Source organism: Dromiciops gliroides, chromosome 2 (genome assembly GCF_019393635.1).
Source record: "Dromiciops gliroides isolate mDroGli1 chromosome 2, mDroGli1.pri, whole genome shotgun sequence".
In the NCBI taxonomy this organism is placed as follows: domain Eukaryota; kingdom Metazoa; phylum Chordata; class Mammalia; order Microbiotheria; family Microbiotheriidae; genus Dromiciops; species Dromiciops gliroides.
In genome coordinates, this window is record NC_057862.1 from 459,615,073 (window position 1) to 459,631,763 (window position 16,691).

Here is a 16,691-nt window from a genome sequence, read left to right on the forward strand (position 1 = left end):
GGAACGGGGAGTGTGGGGAGAGACATTTTATAAACCTTAAGCTTCTATATATTCTCTAAATGTTCTATATAAATGATACCTGGTGGGGCAGCTAGGTGGAGCAGTGGATAAAGGGCCGGCCCTGGATTCAGGAGTACCTGAGTTCAGATCCCACCTCAGACTTGACACTTACTGGCTGTGTGACCCTGGGCAAGTCACTTAATCCCCATTGCCCCGTAAAAAAAATAAATAAATAAACAAACAAATAAATAAATGATACCTGGGAGGGTTAATATAAATTAGCTCATGGGTCATGGGTCTCTATGGTCTACGCTGGCATACCACTGGAGAAATTAACAAAGAAGGACCAAAGTTGCAGAATTCCAAATGGGGAATGTCCAGTCTCTGGGTGTAAAACAAAAGTGAATCCTTGCCCAATGATTCCCAAAATCACCTGTGCATTAGAATCCAGCAATGTGTCTTAGAGTTTGCCAACATTCATTTTTATTTCAAAATAAATAACCAGGCTCCTATACATCTCTGCAACACAAGGTGCCTGGATATATACATGGAAAAATTCCAGCATAGCGGCTACACACCATATATCTATCCAACTTTCCTCCCATTTCAGTCCCCACATCACAAATCAGCAATAAATAGATCCATAGTTTTATAGAAATCAGTTATTGACAACAAACAAAAAAAACCCATCACAGCTTATTTATTTGGAGGGAGGGAAAATATAAGGAAAATAACCATAACTCTTCATTGTTTCCACATCCTTGTTTAAAATACCTTACAAGATTAAAAAGCAAACCAACCTCCCCTCCCCCACACTTAGAAAGCAAAGAGCTAAAAAGAAATGACCATCATCAAACACCAGGAGAATCTAGCAGCCCTGGGCATGAAGTACAACAATGAAAATTTTGCGAAAGCTGTCATGTGGAGAAGTTGAACTTACTTTGGTATCAGCAACAAACCAACCCAACTATGCAGATGGCAGCAAGACAGTCAGTTCCCCTCCCCCCCAGCATCAGAGCATTGCTTTCAGTGCCCAGAAGAGCAAGGAGGCTAAAGTGCATGTTTTGTTTTTGTTTTGGTTTGTTTTTTGCATGGATAATACAGGAAAGAATTCGGCATTTCAAGTATTTGTTTTACAGCTACCCATCTTGGTCTTATTGCCCTTCTAGACTGTAAGTTTCATGAGGGTCAGGACAAAAATTTATCCAAACTATATCTTTCCCTAGCATTAAGTTTTTAACAAGTAGCTGTTCAGTGTTTTCTCTTTGTTGAATTCATGTAAGTGGCTTTTGTGAGATGTACTTCAAAGGCGCTAATTGGTTGCACTTTTTTTTTTGCCATCATCTTCTGGGTCGGTCATAAACTTTTCCATGTGCATATGGAAGATGGACACTGTCCAACCCAGGCTAGCACACTTGTAAAATGAAATCTGCTACTGAAGCAGTTTTGCAGGTGGCTACCAGAAAAAGCCAATCACAACCAATGAATGTGAGGCCAGGGGAGAAAGACTGATGTCCTTTCCACTTCTTTCTGGGAAGTCATAGCTGGCAAACAGGAGAGGAGATGGGCCAAAACTGGGGAAAGCCTCGCTCACCTAAACATCCATTCACCATCACATCATCAATTCAAGGAAGAGGATGTTTTTCCTTCCAGTTCCTCTTCATGCTTTATACAAGTTGTTACATTTGTGCCTTTTCCCATTTCTGAGTGATGTCACTCAACTCAAAGGTATAGGCCACTAGATGCAAGAAACTGACATCAATCAGTGGTTAAAAAAAATAAAATAAAATCCAGTTAGAAGCTTTCTATATTAAGGGCTGGGTAATGGTGATCTGGTCTGGAATCACACTCAGATAGCATTATTTGTAAGTGACACTTTTCTACTTAAGTGGCTAACATTACTTGCCTATTAAATTATTCCCCTTTTATAGGCCTTAATTCCTCCTCTGTAAAATGAAGTGGTAAGAAGGATGATCTTGAAGTTTGTTTCTAGTTCTAAAATTTCAATGAAAAAAGGCTTTCCAGTTTTTAACCTCTCTCATTCCCTTAAAAAAATGTTCGATCTTCTGTTTTATGGCTATCCTACTAGCAGTACACCATGTATAAATAAATCAATGAGAAAATAAGTTCAAATTCTTATTTTAACATCTCCAATGCATGCTTTCTGCATATTTTTGGTTTGGTAAAAATATCATTTTTTTTTTAAATCCACCCAAATTTGTCACTGTTTCCTTTTATATATGTAAGAAAATTCATTTGCTTCAAATAACTAAGTAGGTGCTATCAAACATTGCTTAAACTCCACGCAAATGCTGTTCATAGTTGAGCTAAATCTATATTCTCCCAGCAGAGGGCAGGAAAGCTCCACTGGTGTTACATACAGATATAAGCTTTTAAGAAAGCCTGCTTCTTCATAAACAAACAAATAAAAGGCTCTTATAGCCTCTCTATGGGGCTTTATGTACATGAATTTCCATTTCACAAACAAGAAATGAAAGGCAGAGAATGGCTTGGTTAAGGAATCAAGATTGAGGCAGGATTAGAACGGAGACATTGCTATGTCCTGGTCTGTTTGTAATCCTGATCATAATCACTGGAGCAAACAAATCTTTGTTTTAAAATGTTTGTATTATCCATAAATAATGCTGGTAAGCTTTCAAAGTCAGCTAAATTCAGGGCTCAGGCAAATTCTGGGAGAAAATGTAAATAACAAATCAGAGCCTAGGAAGTTTTGATGGATGTACCCCACTTGATGGCTGGAAGTGGAGGTAAAGTGCTTTAGGACATAGTATCTCTGACTGTCAGGACCTTTCTATTGTGGACCATAGTTATATAGAGGCATCCGGCACGGTGGGTGGCTGGCTAGACTTGGAAGTCCTGGGTTTGAACTCCACCTCTGTCACTTGTGAGCTGTGTGACCATGGGCAAGTCATATACATAACCTCTCTGAGCTTTAGCTTTCTCACCTGTAGAGAAACACTAGAACCTTTAAGGGATGTGGTGACATTCAAGTAAGATAGTGTATGTAAAGCACTTTACCAGCTTCTAAACATATTAATGTCAAACAGCATTATTGTTAGAGTTTATCATTCAAGATGCCCAAACATTATTCTGAGAACATCACATATACCCTCTCATGGATTCATATTTTACAGTAATTAAGGCAATATTAACTGCAAAAGACAACATGCAAAGTACCGATTCATCTCATTGTTAAACAGCAGGAAAATGCCAGTATGATGGGATTTCGGTCTTCTACATGACAGTCTTCTTTATTTGTGTAAACCTCTCACCTCCCCCATGCCTCAGATATTTTACCACTCATGTAAAAATGGAAGCATGATTCTGGAATACTTGGGGTAGTTTTATGTAGGAAAGTCAATCCTCTACCTGCTCAAAACAAATAACGGAGGAGTGAGGATATGTTCCAAAAAGTATAATTTCACTTTTTGGTTACAAAAAGAGAAACATATATAATTTCCTGGTTAGATTGTAAACTCCACAGTGTCAAATACCAGGTCAAACTTTGCCCAGTACTATTTGGTGGTCATTGTTATTCCCTCCTAATAGAGTGCTCAATACCAAGATTTAACTCTTCTTCTTTTTTTAAATTTTTTTAGTGAGGCAATTGGGGTTAAGTCACTTGCCCAGAGTCACACAGCTAGTAAGTGTTAAGTGTCTGAGGCTGGATTTGAACTCAGGTACTCCTGATTCCTGGGGTGGTGCTCTATCCACTGCGCCACCTAGCTGCCTGATTTAACTCTTCTTAATCAGCCAATAGGATGAGTGCCTGCCCTCCATTTTGCATACTACCCTGTGTGAGTAAAGGACATCAATGTGAACAAATCAGCCCACTTGTGATGTCTTTTTTCCTAAAAAGCTAAATAAAATTAAATTATACTCAAGCCAACTAAATAAGATTTTAGTGACAAAGTAAGGCTTGTAAAAAGCGAGGCCAGTGCCAGGTTAGTCTCTAGGGAGCTTTATGAATTTCTCCCCCACCCCAAAGTTCAGAGGGTAATGGAAAAGGAGATTAACTGGTCCCTGCCCCTGAAATTCAGACTACTGTGGTGTCAGTCAGAAACCTTGTTTAATATTTTATTTTATTTGGTGAGAATGGGCCCGTGCCTGAGATTTCATCAGTGAAAGAAACTTCCCGTGTGGAAACTCCTCCAACAATGCAGATTGGCAACTCATCTGCAATTTATAATCTTAGGGAATTAGCTGCCTGGGACACTAAGTAGACACCAAGTGGTTACATCACTTAGCCCTGATCACACAGCTACTATGTATCAGAGGAAGGACTTGAATCCAAGTCTCCCTAAACTCCGAGACCGGTTCTTTAGCTACTCTGCCATGCAGCTTCTCACCATCTGACATAGTTCAAAGATATTTTAAATGCTTTGTCACTTTAAACAGAACAACTTTTTGTAAGAATTGGGGCACATCTCTCTTGGGGCGGGGGACTGGAAGAGATAAGGTAATGTCTAGAACCTGTAAATGTGGACAGATGTTTGTTCAAGTCACGATTGTCCACACAGGTGGCAGGGAGAAAAGGGAACAGAATTGTCTCAGCCTAGAAAAGACTTTCAGGTCCTTTTTCTTAAGGGGATCTCAAGTTTATCATAGCAGTAACCCTGGGATTTAGGTAAAGATTTGTACTGTTTAAATGAGCTTTTCTAGGGGAAAATCCTTATAATTCTTGTTGTGACTTTAATTCACCAGATGATAAAGATAATACAAATGGTTACGGTAAGAAAGATGCTTCTGAAGACACCTGTGCTAGCTGGGTGAGGTGGGTGGGAATAGCAACAAGAATGATGTGACAGCAAAGGGGCTCCAGAGTTGTTTTGCTAAGCCAGGTGGTGGAAAGGCAGATAAGAGTGCTTTGGTGAGCTAAGGAACATGAGGGGCAAGTCTGGATAGGATGGAACAGGAAGGAATTGAGAGAAATGTGGTACAGAAGTGCTGAGTCCAACAACACTGTGGCCAGAAGCTACACCAGACAAAGTGACTAAGAAGCCTGCCCTCTGGCCCATTTCCTGTGTCAGAAAATCAGATATGGTGACTGGAAGTTTCTTTCTGCTTTTTGATGGGGCAGTGAGGGTTAAGTGACTTGCCCAGGGTCACACAGCTAGTAAGTGTCAAGTGTCTGAGGCTGGATTTGAACTCAGGTTCTTCTGAATCCAGGACTGATACTTTATCCACTGCACCGGCCCTGGAGTCAGGAGGACCTGAGTTCAAATCCAGCCTCAGACACTTACCAGCTGTGTGACCCTGGGCAAGTCACTTAACCCCAATTGCCTCACTAAAAAAAAAAAAAAGTGAACATACATCAAAACATAGATGCTGGTCAACCAAAATAAGTCTATACATTTGGCACTCTCCAGAGGCAAGAACTAGAATTTCACCTATGACTTAACTGTAAGCAGTGTAACATTCAGGAGAGGCACACCTCCTGTCACCTTTGAAGAAATGGGACTTGCATTTGGCTAGGGGTTCAAATGCAAACATTCATAGTATTTCCTGGGGAAACCAGCTGCCTATTACCCTAAGATTCTGCACATGGGGTCAATATGTTAAACAAAAAGGACATCATCAATTTTCATTTCTTTGGAATGCTGAAAAACATAGGAGGCATCAAAGGTCTTTTCCAATAAAACCGCTCTTTCTGTGGAGTGGAATACCTTAGTATTTTGTGATTATGGATTGGTGGTGTTGGTGGTTGTTGAGGGGGAGGTTGACTAAGACATAGCTGGCTTCCAGGCCTACACATGCAGATGTTTTCTTGTGTTAAGACTGTGCCTGCCAACTCAGCAGGCCTGCTTGTGAGGGCACAATGAAAACACTTGCCTAGGAAAGGCTGAGACCCCCACACACTATTACCTAGTCCTACCACTGTTTTCTTGTCACTACTAATGTGGAGGGTCAGAAATGACAAATTCTTCTTTCCAAAAAGCCACACAATTCACAGCTTGACCTATGACAGCTCCCATCTGGGAACTGATAATGAAAAATTCTACAGAGAATGTACTACTCACTCTATCTTGTAGAGTTGTCAAACAAGTAAGTATTGATGCAAGACATTTATAGCAGACACCTAAAAAGGAAAATAGGAGGGAAGAACACATTTCAAAGCAACCATCTTGGCTTGGAGGTCTGGGAAATTCTAGGTTAAAATCCATCATTCACTGTTTTAAAGCCACTTAGCTGTTCTTAAATGCCACAGCAATTATAAACAAAACTAGACTATGACCTCTGGAGGAGGTCATACTTAACAGTATCTGTATGTGCAGCATACTTACATACAGGGCTGCCTCCGGGGAGGCATAAGCTTCAAGGTTTCTTACAGCATTTAGCATCAGACCTTGTACATAACTAAAACTCTTAATGGTGGTGATCTCATTGGTGATTGTCCTAGAGCCCTCCTGTATATCAGAGCAGCTCCTGCTCATCATCCTCTGAGCCAGATGGTCCTTGTCGAACTTCTTCATACCATTTGTTGGTAAGTGTTTTCATCTGAATTCGGCCATGATGCAAGTCCTGAGGTGGAAAACAACAGAACTGCTATCATAGCAGGTATGCAGTCACGGATCAAAACAAACGCAGCAAATAAAACATTTTTCAGTGCTTGCAAATAATGACTGTAAATGGCTGTATATATCCCCATGTTTGTGATAGGAGAAAATGACATGGTGCTGTTCAAAATTAAAATAGGACCTATAGAATTCAAGGTAAACAACAGGAAAATTTTTACACACATCCCACCTAATGTCAGCTTAGCACAGTGCCTGGTACACAGTAGGTGCTTAATAAATGTTTACTGATTGATTAACTGGTTCTGTGAAAACACAATGTTAGGGGAAACTGCCTTATATAAGTATGTTGTTTGGGTTTTTTTTTTTGGTAGGGCAATGGGGGTTAAGTGACTTGCCGAGGGTCACATAGCTAGTAAGTGTCAAGTGTCTGAGGCCAGATTTGAACTTGGGTACTCCTGAATCCAAGGTGGGTACTTTATCCACTGTGCCACCTAACTGCCCCGTAGGTATATTTTTTGTTTTGTTTTGTTTTTTCGGTTGTTTTTTTTCTCATTTCAGTTATTTTTATTTTTACACTTCAAGGCTTTTAAATCCTAAAGAAAGTCTTTTGCAACAAGGAGATATTTACCATTAAAGATAATCTACCTAATTACCACTATGAACCATTTCTCTTCACATATAAACATTTCATTAATGAGAGGATGTTGTCTACAATTTGTGCAGTTATGATGTGACCACAGATCATTCTGGATGGCCACTGTTGGTTTTCACATTGCATTTTACAAAGGGGTGACAACTATGACATTTTCATAAGTTTTTAGAGCTGAGACCTTGGAGTTCATCTCATCCTATTTCCTCATGTTATATAAAGAAACAGCCCCCAGAGGCATGAAACCATCTGCCCAAGGCTACACAGATAAGAAGAAGCAAAGTTGGGATTTAAACCCATATCCTCTGACTTCAGAGCCAATTTCCTTTCTACTCTGTGAGGTTTCTCCTTCAACTTTCACCAATAACATGCCATCCTCCCTTGTTCCATAGCTCACTCCCTCTCTTCCTTATCAGCAACTGTTCCCTCTCTCTCTCTTTTTTTTTTTTAGTGAGGCAATTGGGGTTAAGTGACTTGCCCAGGGTCACACAGCTAGTAAGTGTTAAGTGTCTGAGGCCGGATTTGAACTCAGGTACTCCTGACTCCAGGGCCAGTGCTCTATCCACTGCGCCATCTAGCTGCCCCAGCTGTTCCCTCTCTTATTCCTCTTCAACCTCCAAAGAATGTTGGGTTTCCCAAGGCCTTATTAAAAATAAGCAAACAAGTATAGGTATGTTTTTATACACATACAGCAAAGCAGTATGGTGACTGTAAGGTAGTAAGAATGTCTAAAACTGGCTCATGTGGAGAGGTTCACACTGAATCAAGGTAAATGTTACTGTGTCAAGACTCAAATGGTAACTTTGATCATTACCAACTATCCAATTTTTGACCTAACATCACTACAACACATGAGGAACCTTTGGTTTGGGTAAGATGCCTTAAAGACACTATAAAATAAGATTAGTTGGAGTAATGTCAGGCATGGTATGCTTGTACCATACTGAAATATTATCAACTCTGTATTTGAAAGTTAGGCCAAAATTCACAACAAACCAGTCTGAAGCTTGCCTGAAAGCAGGAAGAATTTTACTAGACTTTGTCCTAGTTCCTTTATGGAACTAAGGGTTGAAAGCTCTGAGTCAATCCATTGTCAGACTCCTGCACAACTGTTATATTTATATACATCCCCAGAGCTCAGATTTAATAATCAATCCACTAACTAAACACCTTTCACCAACTAAAATCAAACTAAGTTAACAAGTGAGATTGTCTATTATTAGCCTAGTAAATATAGAAGTTTGAGAAAAACAGCAGATGCTGAATTCAACAAGCATTTTACACTATAGCTTTCAATCCTGCAAGCTCATTAAGAGAAAAAACAAAATGAAAGTTGCCTGTTTTATGCAGTTCGAATATAAACAAACAGTCTACTTGAATAGTCTCCAATTGCATCTCAGTGCTGAGACAGTTCATGTGGGATAACCTCATGCTAAGGGGAATGCTGGCACAGCACATGTGATTAAGTCACTCTCATAAATGCAAGAGCAGTGGAACCTACCTCTTGGGTCAACCTCCGGGTGAGAAAAGGATTCAGATATTTTGCATCAAACCACATAAAACCCTTGAGATCCTGGCGCTTGATGTAGTGGGCTTCATACTCTTCTTCTGTGAGCTCTGAAAGATGTTCAGATTCAATGGTGTTACCCTAGAAAAAAGGCAGCAAGATTGTTACCACAACTTCCCTGGAAACCTGAAAAACAACAGGTCTTCCTGTCTCCATCAGTCTGGAGTACACACACTATTTCTATGTTAATCATCCAATGGAGCAATGACCCCAGCTATTTCAGGAGCAGGTATACAATGCAAATAATAGTCTGTATCCTGCTAGGATCCATAACTATGTTCTGGGTGAAGATGTTTGCAGAATAAGTCTTGCTAAAACCACTCAAAATGCTCAATAGGAGCTAGACAGAGATTAATAAAATACTACTCATTCATTACCCATGTAAGGAAGAGAGAAATCCAAACCATTGTCAAAGTGAAAAACTCTTATAGCAGGGATTCCGAACCTGGAGTCCATGCACCCCCAAATGGTCTGTTGAGGGATTACAGGGAGTCTATTTAGTTGGATGGAGAAAAAAAGTACATCTTTATTTTTACTAACTTCTAATTATGAATGTAGGAAACAAAATATTCTAAAAAAAAGGGGTCTGTAAGCCTCAACCAGGGTATCAAAGGGGTCCATGCCACAAACAAGGTTAAGAATCCCTGCTTTATATTTACAGTAAATGGCCAAGCTCTTTTTGTGGTGGCAAAGAACGGAAAATTGAGGGGATATTCATCAGTTAAGGAATGGTGGAACAAGTTGTAGAGTATGATTGTGATGGAATACCATTGTATTAGAAGAAATGAAGAAGGGAGTGGTTCCAGAAAAATGCTGGAAGACTTATATGAATGGATGGAAAGGGAAGTGAGTAGAACCAGGAAATTATTGTACACAGTAACAGCAACATTGTAACAATGATCAATTGTGAAAGCCTTAGCTACTCTGATCAATACAATAATCCAAAACAATTCCAAAGGACTCATGATAAGAAAATCCTATACACCTCTATAGCTATAAGAGAACTGATTAACTCTGAATGCAGATTGAAGCATATTTTTTTTTGCTTTCTTTATTTTGCTTGGGTTTTTTTTTTATTTTTGCAACATAGCTAATATGGAAGTATGTTTTGCGTGATTTCACGTGGATAATGGATATTGTATTGCTTTCTTTTTCTTTGGGCGGGGCAACGAGGGTTAAGTGACTTGCCCAGGGTCACACAGCTTATAAGTGTCAATTGTCTGAGGCTGGATTTGAACTCAAGTCCTCCTGAATCCAGGGCCAGTGCTTTATCCACTGTGCCACCTAGCTGCCCCCTGCTTGCTTTCTCCCCCCCCCCCTTTTTTGGTGAGGCAATTGGGGTTAAGTGACTTGCCCAGGGTCACACAGCTAGTGTTAAGTGTCTGAGGCTGGATTTGAACTCAGGTCTTCTTTACTTGAAGCCCAACGCTCTTTCCACTGCACCACCTAGCTGTCTTCCTAGCTGCCAACTTATGTTAGCTATTATTATTATTATTATTTAAGGACAATTGTATATGACTACTGCAGAAGAGGTACAGCCACTGCTACTGACAACACTGATTGTATAGAGGTCTGATATCAACATAAAGGAAACGTATGTAACTAAAGATGGCAAAACAAAAATGTAACTTAAACCCCCAACCTTGAAGCAGATATAATCCAACTGTCCCATCCCAAGCTACAAGGCCAGAATAAATCTACGAACAATAACCATAATTCACATCATTATGAGGGCTGACAATGTTATGAAAGGGGATGGACACTCTCTTCTTCATATTTCTTAATTAAAAGTACATCATAAAAAACAAACAAACAAACAAAAAAGTACATCATGCAGAAAGGCAGCATTATGTAGTCAAAAAAATCCTGGAATTAAAATATCTGGGCCCAAGTGCTTTTACCACTTTTTAGTTCTGGTATCCTGGGTAAATTTATTTCACTTTGAGTCTCAGTTTCTTCATCTGTAACCTGGGGATAATGATCCCTACCCTGGCTACCTCACAGGGTTTGGTGAGAATCAAATGAAATCATTGATGTAAAGTGCTTTGTCAATCTTGATGTATTTGTGGGAGAGTATGTCCCAGATTTTTGGGAAAATAGTTGTAGCAGTTGTTCTGACTATTCTACCTTACTGAACAGTCATTTCTAAAAGCTAAAAAAAAATGCTTTGTCAGTTATAAATCAATGTATGAATCTAAGTTATGATATAAAGCTGGACTGGAATAGCAGAAATCGCAAGTGCGAGTACTATTGTACAATGAAACAATATTCCTCAGTGATTCCATTTACACTCTCAATACAAACCATTTTTTCCGTTTTACTGAGGTTGATATCCTTCTTATTTCTTTTTCGGGCTTTTGAATCTTCAATGTCAATCAATCTAATGAGGGGCATTGTCCCTCCTCCAAGCAGCAGTATGGTGAAGAGCACAATGATTATGGTAGTTGTCCCAATGAGCTGCCGTTTCTCTATGGGTTCCAGGTCCAAATGAAGACTCAGGGCATATGGAATTGCTCCGCGTAAACCTGTCCACAAACGATTAAAATAGAAATGAGGGGGTGAGGGAAGAAAAACAAAGACTATCCTAGATAGCTTCAGAACTAAAGAGTAGCATTATGGTATCATGGTGGAAGTACTAGGCTGCAAAGGCAGGAGGCCTGGGTTCAAGTCTTTGATCTGCCACCAACTCAATGTGAGACCTGAGGCACCTCACTTCACTCTGATTGTAACTTGTCTTATTTATCTTTAAAAGGCCAGGATGAAATTAGATAATCTCTAAAGAGCTGATCCTCCCAGCTCTGACATCTCTATTTTAAGGTATCTTCCAGCTACAAGATACTATCATTTTATTTTATTTTATTTTTATTTATTTATTTATTTGTTCATTCATTTATTTATTTATTTATTGGGTGAGGCAGTTGAGGTTAAGTGACTTGCCCAGGGCCAAACAGCTAGTAAGTGTTAAGTGTCTGAGGCTGGATTTGAACCCAGGTCCTCCTGAATCCAGGGCCAGTGCTCTATCCACCGCGCCACCTAGCTGCCCCTATCATTTTAATAATGGCTACTCAGATGAAGGACTATCAGAGAAAGAGAGAGAAAAAGAGAGAAAGAGAGAGAGATGGATGGATTAAACAGCAATATGGTGCCTAATACATGTCAGGCATTGTGCTAATAAGCACTTTACAAACATTATTTTATTTGATATTTAAAACTATGATGTGAAGTAAGTACTCTTATCATCCTCATTTTACAGTTAAGGAAAATGAGGAAACTGAGGCAGAGGTTAAATGACTTGTCCAAAGTCATACAACTAATAAGTCTCTGAAGCCAGATTTGAACTCAGGTCTTCCTGATTTCTGGCTTAGAACTCCATCCAATGCCTCTAGGGAGGAAAGGTTTTCTAGTGGTGACAATTGAGGTAGCCTTGAAGGACAGATAAGATTTCTCTCTTTCTTTTTTTTTTTTTGGCAGGGCAATGAGGGTTAAGTGACTTGCCCATGGCCACACAGCTAGTAAGTGTCAAGTGTCTGAGGTCAGATTTGAACTCAAGTCCTCCTGAATCCAGGGCCAGTGCTTTATCCATTGCACCACTTAGCTGCCCCCACAGATAAAATTTCAGTTGATGAAATTGTTCTACCATTAGTAGACATTGAATTGGTGTTAAAGTATAACCATAAATTTTTAGAGCTAGAAGGAACCTTAGAACACACCAAAAAAGTATATGAGAAATAAGGGATCTCAAAGAATGTCAGATCCAAAAGAGACCTTAGAATACATAGAATAAGTTAGAAGGGAGATAATTATTTATTTTACAGATGAGGAAATAGAGGCACAGAGAAAGGCTATGACTCTTTAAGGAAATAGTGGTAGGGCTTAGACTAGAACTCAGGTCTTCTCATTCTTGACTAGTATTCTTTCTATATCATAGACTTCCTAGTTAACCTAATACTCTAAAACCTTTTAAAAATTATTATTGGAGCAGCTAGGTGGTACAGTGGATAGAGCACTGGCCCTGGATTCAGGAGGACCTGAGTTCAGATACAGCCTCAGACACTTGACACTTACTAGCTGTGTGATCCTGGGCAAGTCACTTAACCCTCATTGCCCCGCAAAAAAAAAAAAAAAATTATTATTATTTTTTTTGTGTGTTTTTTTTTTCAGGGCAATGGGGGTTAAGTGACTTGCCCAGGGTCACACAGCTAGTAAGTGTCAAGTGTCTGAGGCTGTATCTGAACTCAGGACCTCCTGAATCCAGGGCCAGTGCTCTATCCACTGCGCCACCTAGCTGCCCCCTTAAAAATTATTTTTAAAAAATTAACAAACGGGGCAGCTTGGTGGCACAGTGGTTAAAGCACCGGACTTGGATTCAGGAGGTCCTGAGTTCAAATCCGGCCTCAGACACTTGACACATACTAGCTGTGTGACCCTGGGCAAGTCACTTAACCCCAAGTGCCTCACTAAAAATTAAAAAAAAAATTAACAAACATTTATTTTCTCTCTCTGACATCTATTATCCTCAACTATCTATATCTTTATATCTACATCTATATATAATTACAAGAAGAAAAGCAATGCCCTTCTAAAAATACACACAGTTAAATAAAACAAATTTCTACATTGGTCATGTTCAAAAATACCTAATACTTTGTTTTAGAAACAAAGAATGTCCAAAAGGCATTATATACAATCCTTCTGAATCTTACAGCACTTCAGAAGTGATATTTCTACAAGTAGTAGTGCTATGGAACATTAAGATAGCCACATTCTCTTGCTCAGAAATAGTAATGGCTGATTTACATAGTACTTTACATGGATTATCTCATTAGTTGTTATCCCCAATTTATAGATAAGGAAACTGAGGATCAAAGACATTAAGTGACTTCCTCGTGGTTATAAAACTAGTAATTATCAGAGGCAACATCTGTACCCAGGTTTCCTGACTATACATTTCAGCACTTATGTGGAAGTCTTTAAATACCAGGCTGAAGGGTTTTAATTTATCCAAGAAGCAACAGGGAGCCAATGAAGATTTTTAAGTTCTGGGGTAACATGGTCAGATCTATGTTTTAAGAATATCATTTGGCAGCTGTATGGAAGATAGATTAAAGAGGTAAAAGACTAGTGGCAGGAAAATTAATCAGGAGGCTACTGTATCCCTCTTCTGTTACATTATTATGGGGAAACTATGACAAAGAAAGTGTTCTTAATTCAATTTTACAAATTCTATAAACATTTACTAAGCACATATGTACTAGGCACTGAGAATTTTTATTTAGTTTTGGGTTCCAATTTTTATCCCTTTACCCAGGAGGCGGTAAGCAATCAGATAAGGGTTATACATGTACAATTATGTAAAACATTACCATATTAGTCATTTGTACAAGAAAACTTGAATAAAAGAAAAAAAATGAAAGTGAAAAATAGCATGCTTCAGCCTGTGTTCCATCAATATCAGTTCTTTCTTTGGAGGAGGATAGTATGTTTCATCGTTAGTCCTTTGGGATTGTCTTGGATCATTGTATTGCTGAGAATAGTCAAGTCATTCACAGTTCTTCATCAAACAATATTGCTGTCTCTGTGCATGATGTTCTCTTGGTTCTGCTCACTTCACTATATATCAGTTCATACAAGTCTTTCCAGGCCTTTCTGAAATCATCCTGCTTGTCATTTCTTATAGCACAGAATATAACATATGAACATTTGTAAATACATAAGATAATTTATGAAGAAAAAAAATCACTAAAACCAGAGGACTCGTGATAGGTTTCACTTAGGAAATGGAAAGAAGGCATGGATAGCTCACTTTTAGAAAAACAAGGACAACAAAAAGAGGTTTTAAACGCTAAATTGGGGAAAGAAGGGATACAACCCCACTGATCAGGGTGGATGGTTTGATGATAATTGATAATTTTTAAAAAGGAGCTTGTTCCAGGTCACATGAACAGAGTAGACATTTTCTCCAACCCTCATGACATCTCAAATGTCTCCAAAATAGAAATTATGCACCAAACATAAAAGAACTTCTGTTGTCTCTGTGGTCTAGGATACCCAGAATACAAACTAAGATAAAAAGCAAAACCAAAAACAAACCTCAAAATTCAAGAACTGATTCTCACTGACCCTAACTTCATTCAGCAGCCCACCCCTACCTCCCACACTATCAGCAGTGAGGCTACACTAGCAGACACAAGGTCATAACACAAGCTTACATCAAAGCCCACCCCTACACCCTAGTCCCCCTTCTTTCCAGTGCCATCAGGACTCCCACTCCAGGCTATGGAGGTTGGCTCAGACCTCAACAGTCAACCTGGCCACTGCCCTTCAAGAGTAAAATCTGCACAGAGCTGCAATCTAGAAACAGCAGGGCAGCAAAGCTCTGAACTGACAGTGCTAGGGCAGAGAACTGAGAAACAGAGGGAGTGGGACAAATCAGCAGGAGAGGACATCTTGTGGAGGGCTTTGCAACACTGCATTAAGCCTGAGGGGAAGAGCACAACACCAGCTGGGGCTAGTTCTAACCAACCAGAAATTACTTGCAACAGAAAGTTAGGCTGGTGAACCATGAGTCTCCTGGTGTCAGAGAAAGCTGAAATACTTTGAGATCCAGACCCCAAAGAAATCACCATCAATAAGGAGGGAAAAAAGGCTGAACTTACCAGAGATTTTAGGAAGAAAACTCAAAGACCTTGAACATAAACAGATAAATCAACAGGAAAGACAATAACAACAGAAGGAAACATGGCCTTCAGATCTAGTTTAGGCATCTATGAATAAATAATGTAAAATAAAGGACAATGATCCATTACTTGAGGAGACAGAGGACCCTGTGGAAGTTGAGGAAAACATGGAACCACAATATGCTATTCCTGAGTGGTTTCAAAGAGAATTAAAAGAGCTGTGTCATACACAGCAAAAATAATGGGGAGAAAAACTTGAATCTGCAAAGGCAAATCTCATCAAAGAAACAAGAGAGAAAAATAGATTGAGAATGTGAATACACAGAAGTGAAAGACAATCTAGAAGAGAAGCAAAAGCAAAGCCAAAAATATTAAAAGAAAATATGCTCACTATACATACAAGTAAAATATACTGATCTCAAAGACAGAATACATAGAGACAACCTAAGGATCATAGGTCTCCCAGAAGAACACAATAGGATTTTTTTTTTAAACCCAACACATCACCATAATGAAGGAAATAATAGAAGAGAAGTGCCCAGAAGATCTGAACACTGAAAAAGAAATTCCAATGGAAAAAATTCACATATTGCCTCCTGGAAAAAAACCAAAGCTGGCAAACTCCAAGACACATAGTAGTTACATTTAATAGGAAAGGATGTTAGAATAATGCAAGACTATTCCCCACCCACTAGACAACACAGGAGAGAATGGAATAATGAGTCCCAAAGAGCAATGAAGCTCAATAAAATTGAATAAGGGGGCAGCTAGGTGGCGCAGTGGATAAAGCACCGGCCCTGGAGTCAGGAGTACCTGAGTTCAAATCCGGTCTCAGACACTTAACACTTACTAGCTGTGTGACCCTGGGCAAGTCACTTAACCCCAATTGCCTCACTAAAAAAAAAAAAAAAAAAAAAAAAATTGAATAAGAAAACCACTGAATTAGTAAATAAAGTTAGAAGTTGGTTTTATGAAAAAAAAAAAGAGGTTTTTGTTTTGTTTTGGTTTTTGGTTTTTTTTGTGGGGCAATGAGGGTTAAGTGACTTGCCCATGGTCACACAGCTAGTGTCAAGTGTCTGAGGCCAGCTTTGAACTCAGGTCTTCCTGAATCCAGGGCCGATGCTTTATCCACTGCACCACCTAGCTGCCCCCTAATATGATTTTTAAAAAGAGAGAAGGAAATCAAATAACTAGTATCAAAAATGAAAAGGGTGTAAAAAAAATGAAAAGGGTGAATATCCCACTAATGAAGATAAAAT

General features: G+C 39.2%; 1 protein-coding gene across 2 annotated transcripts in view; it reads right to left on the minus strand.

The window, feature by feature from the left end:
* Positions 1–5,244: 5,244 nt before the first annotated feature.
* Positions 5,245–16,691, minus strand: part of SLC9A8 (solute carrier family 9 member A8) — a 101,236-nt gene continuing 89,789 nt past the window's right edge. For both annotated transcript variants that reach the window (XM_043989893.1, XM_043989892.1), the window contains 3 exons: positions 11,060–11,280; positions 8,690–8,836; positions 5,245–6,543 (listed from right to left, as the gene is read on the minus strand). In XM_043989893.1, the coding sequence (XP_043845828.1) occupies positions 6,436–6,543; positions 8,690–8,836; positions 11,060–11,280 (476 nt within the window). In that variant the 3' untranslated portion in view covers positions 5,245–6,435. The remainder of the gene's footprint in view (positions 6,544–8,689; positions 8,837–11,059; positions 11,281–16,691) is intronic.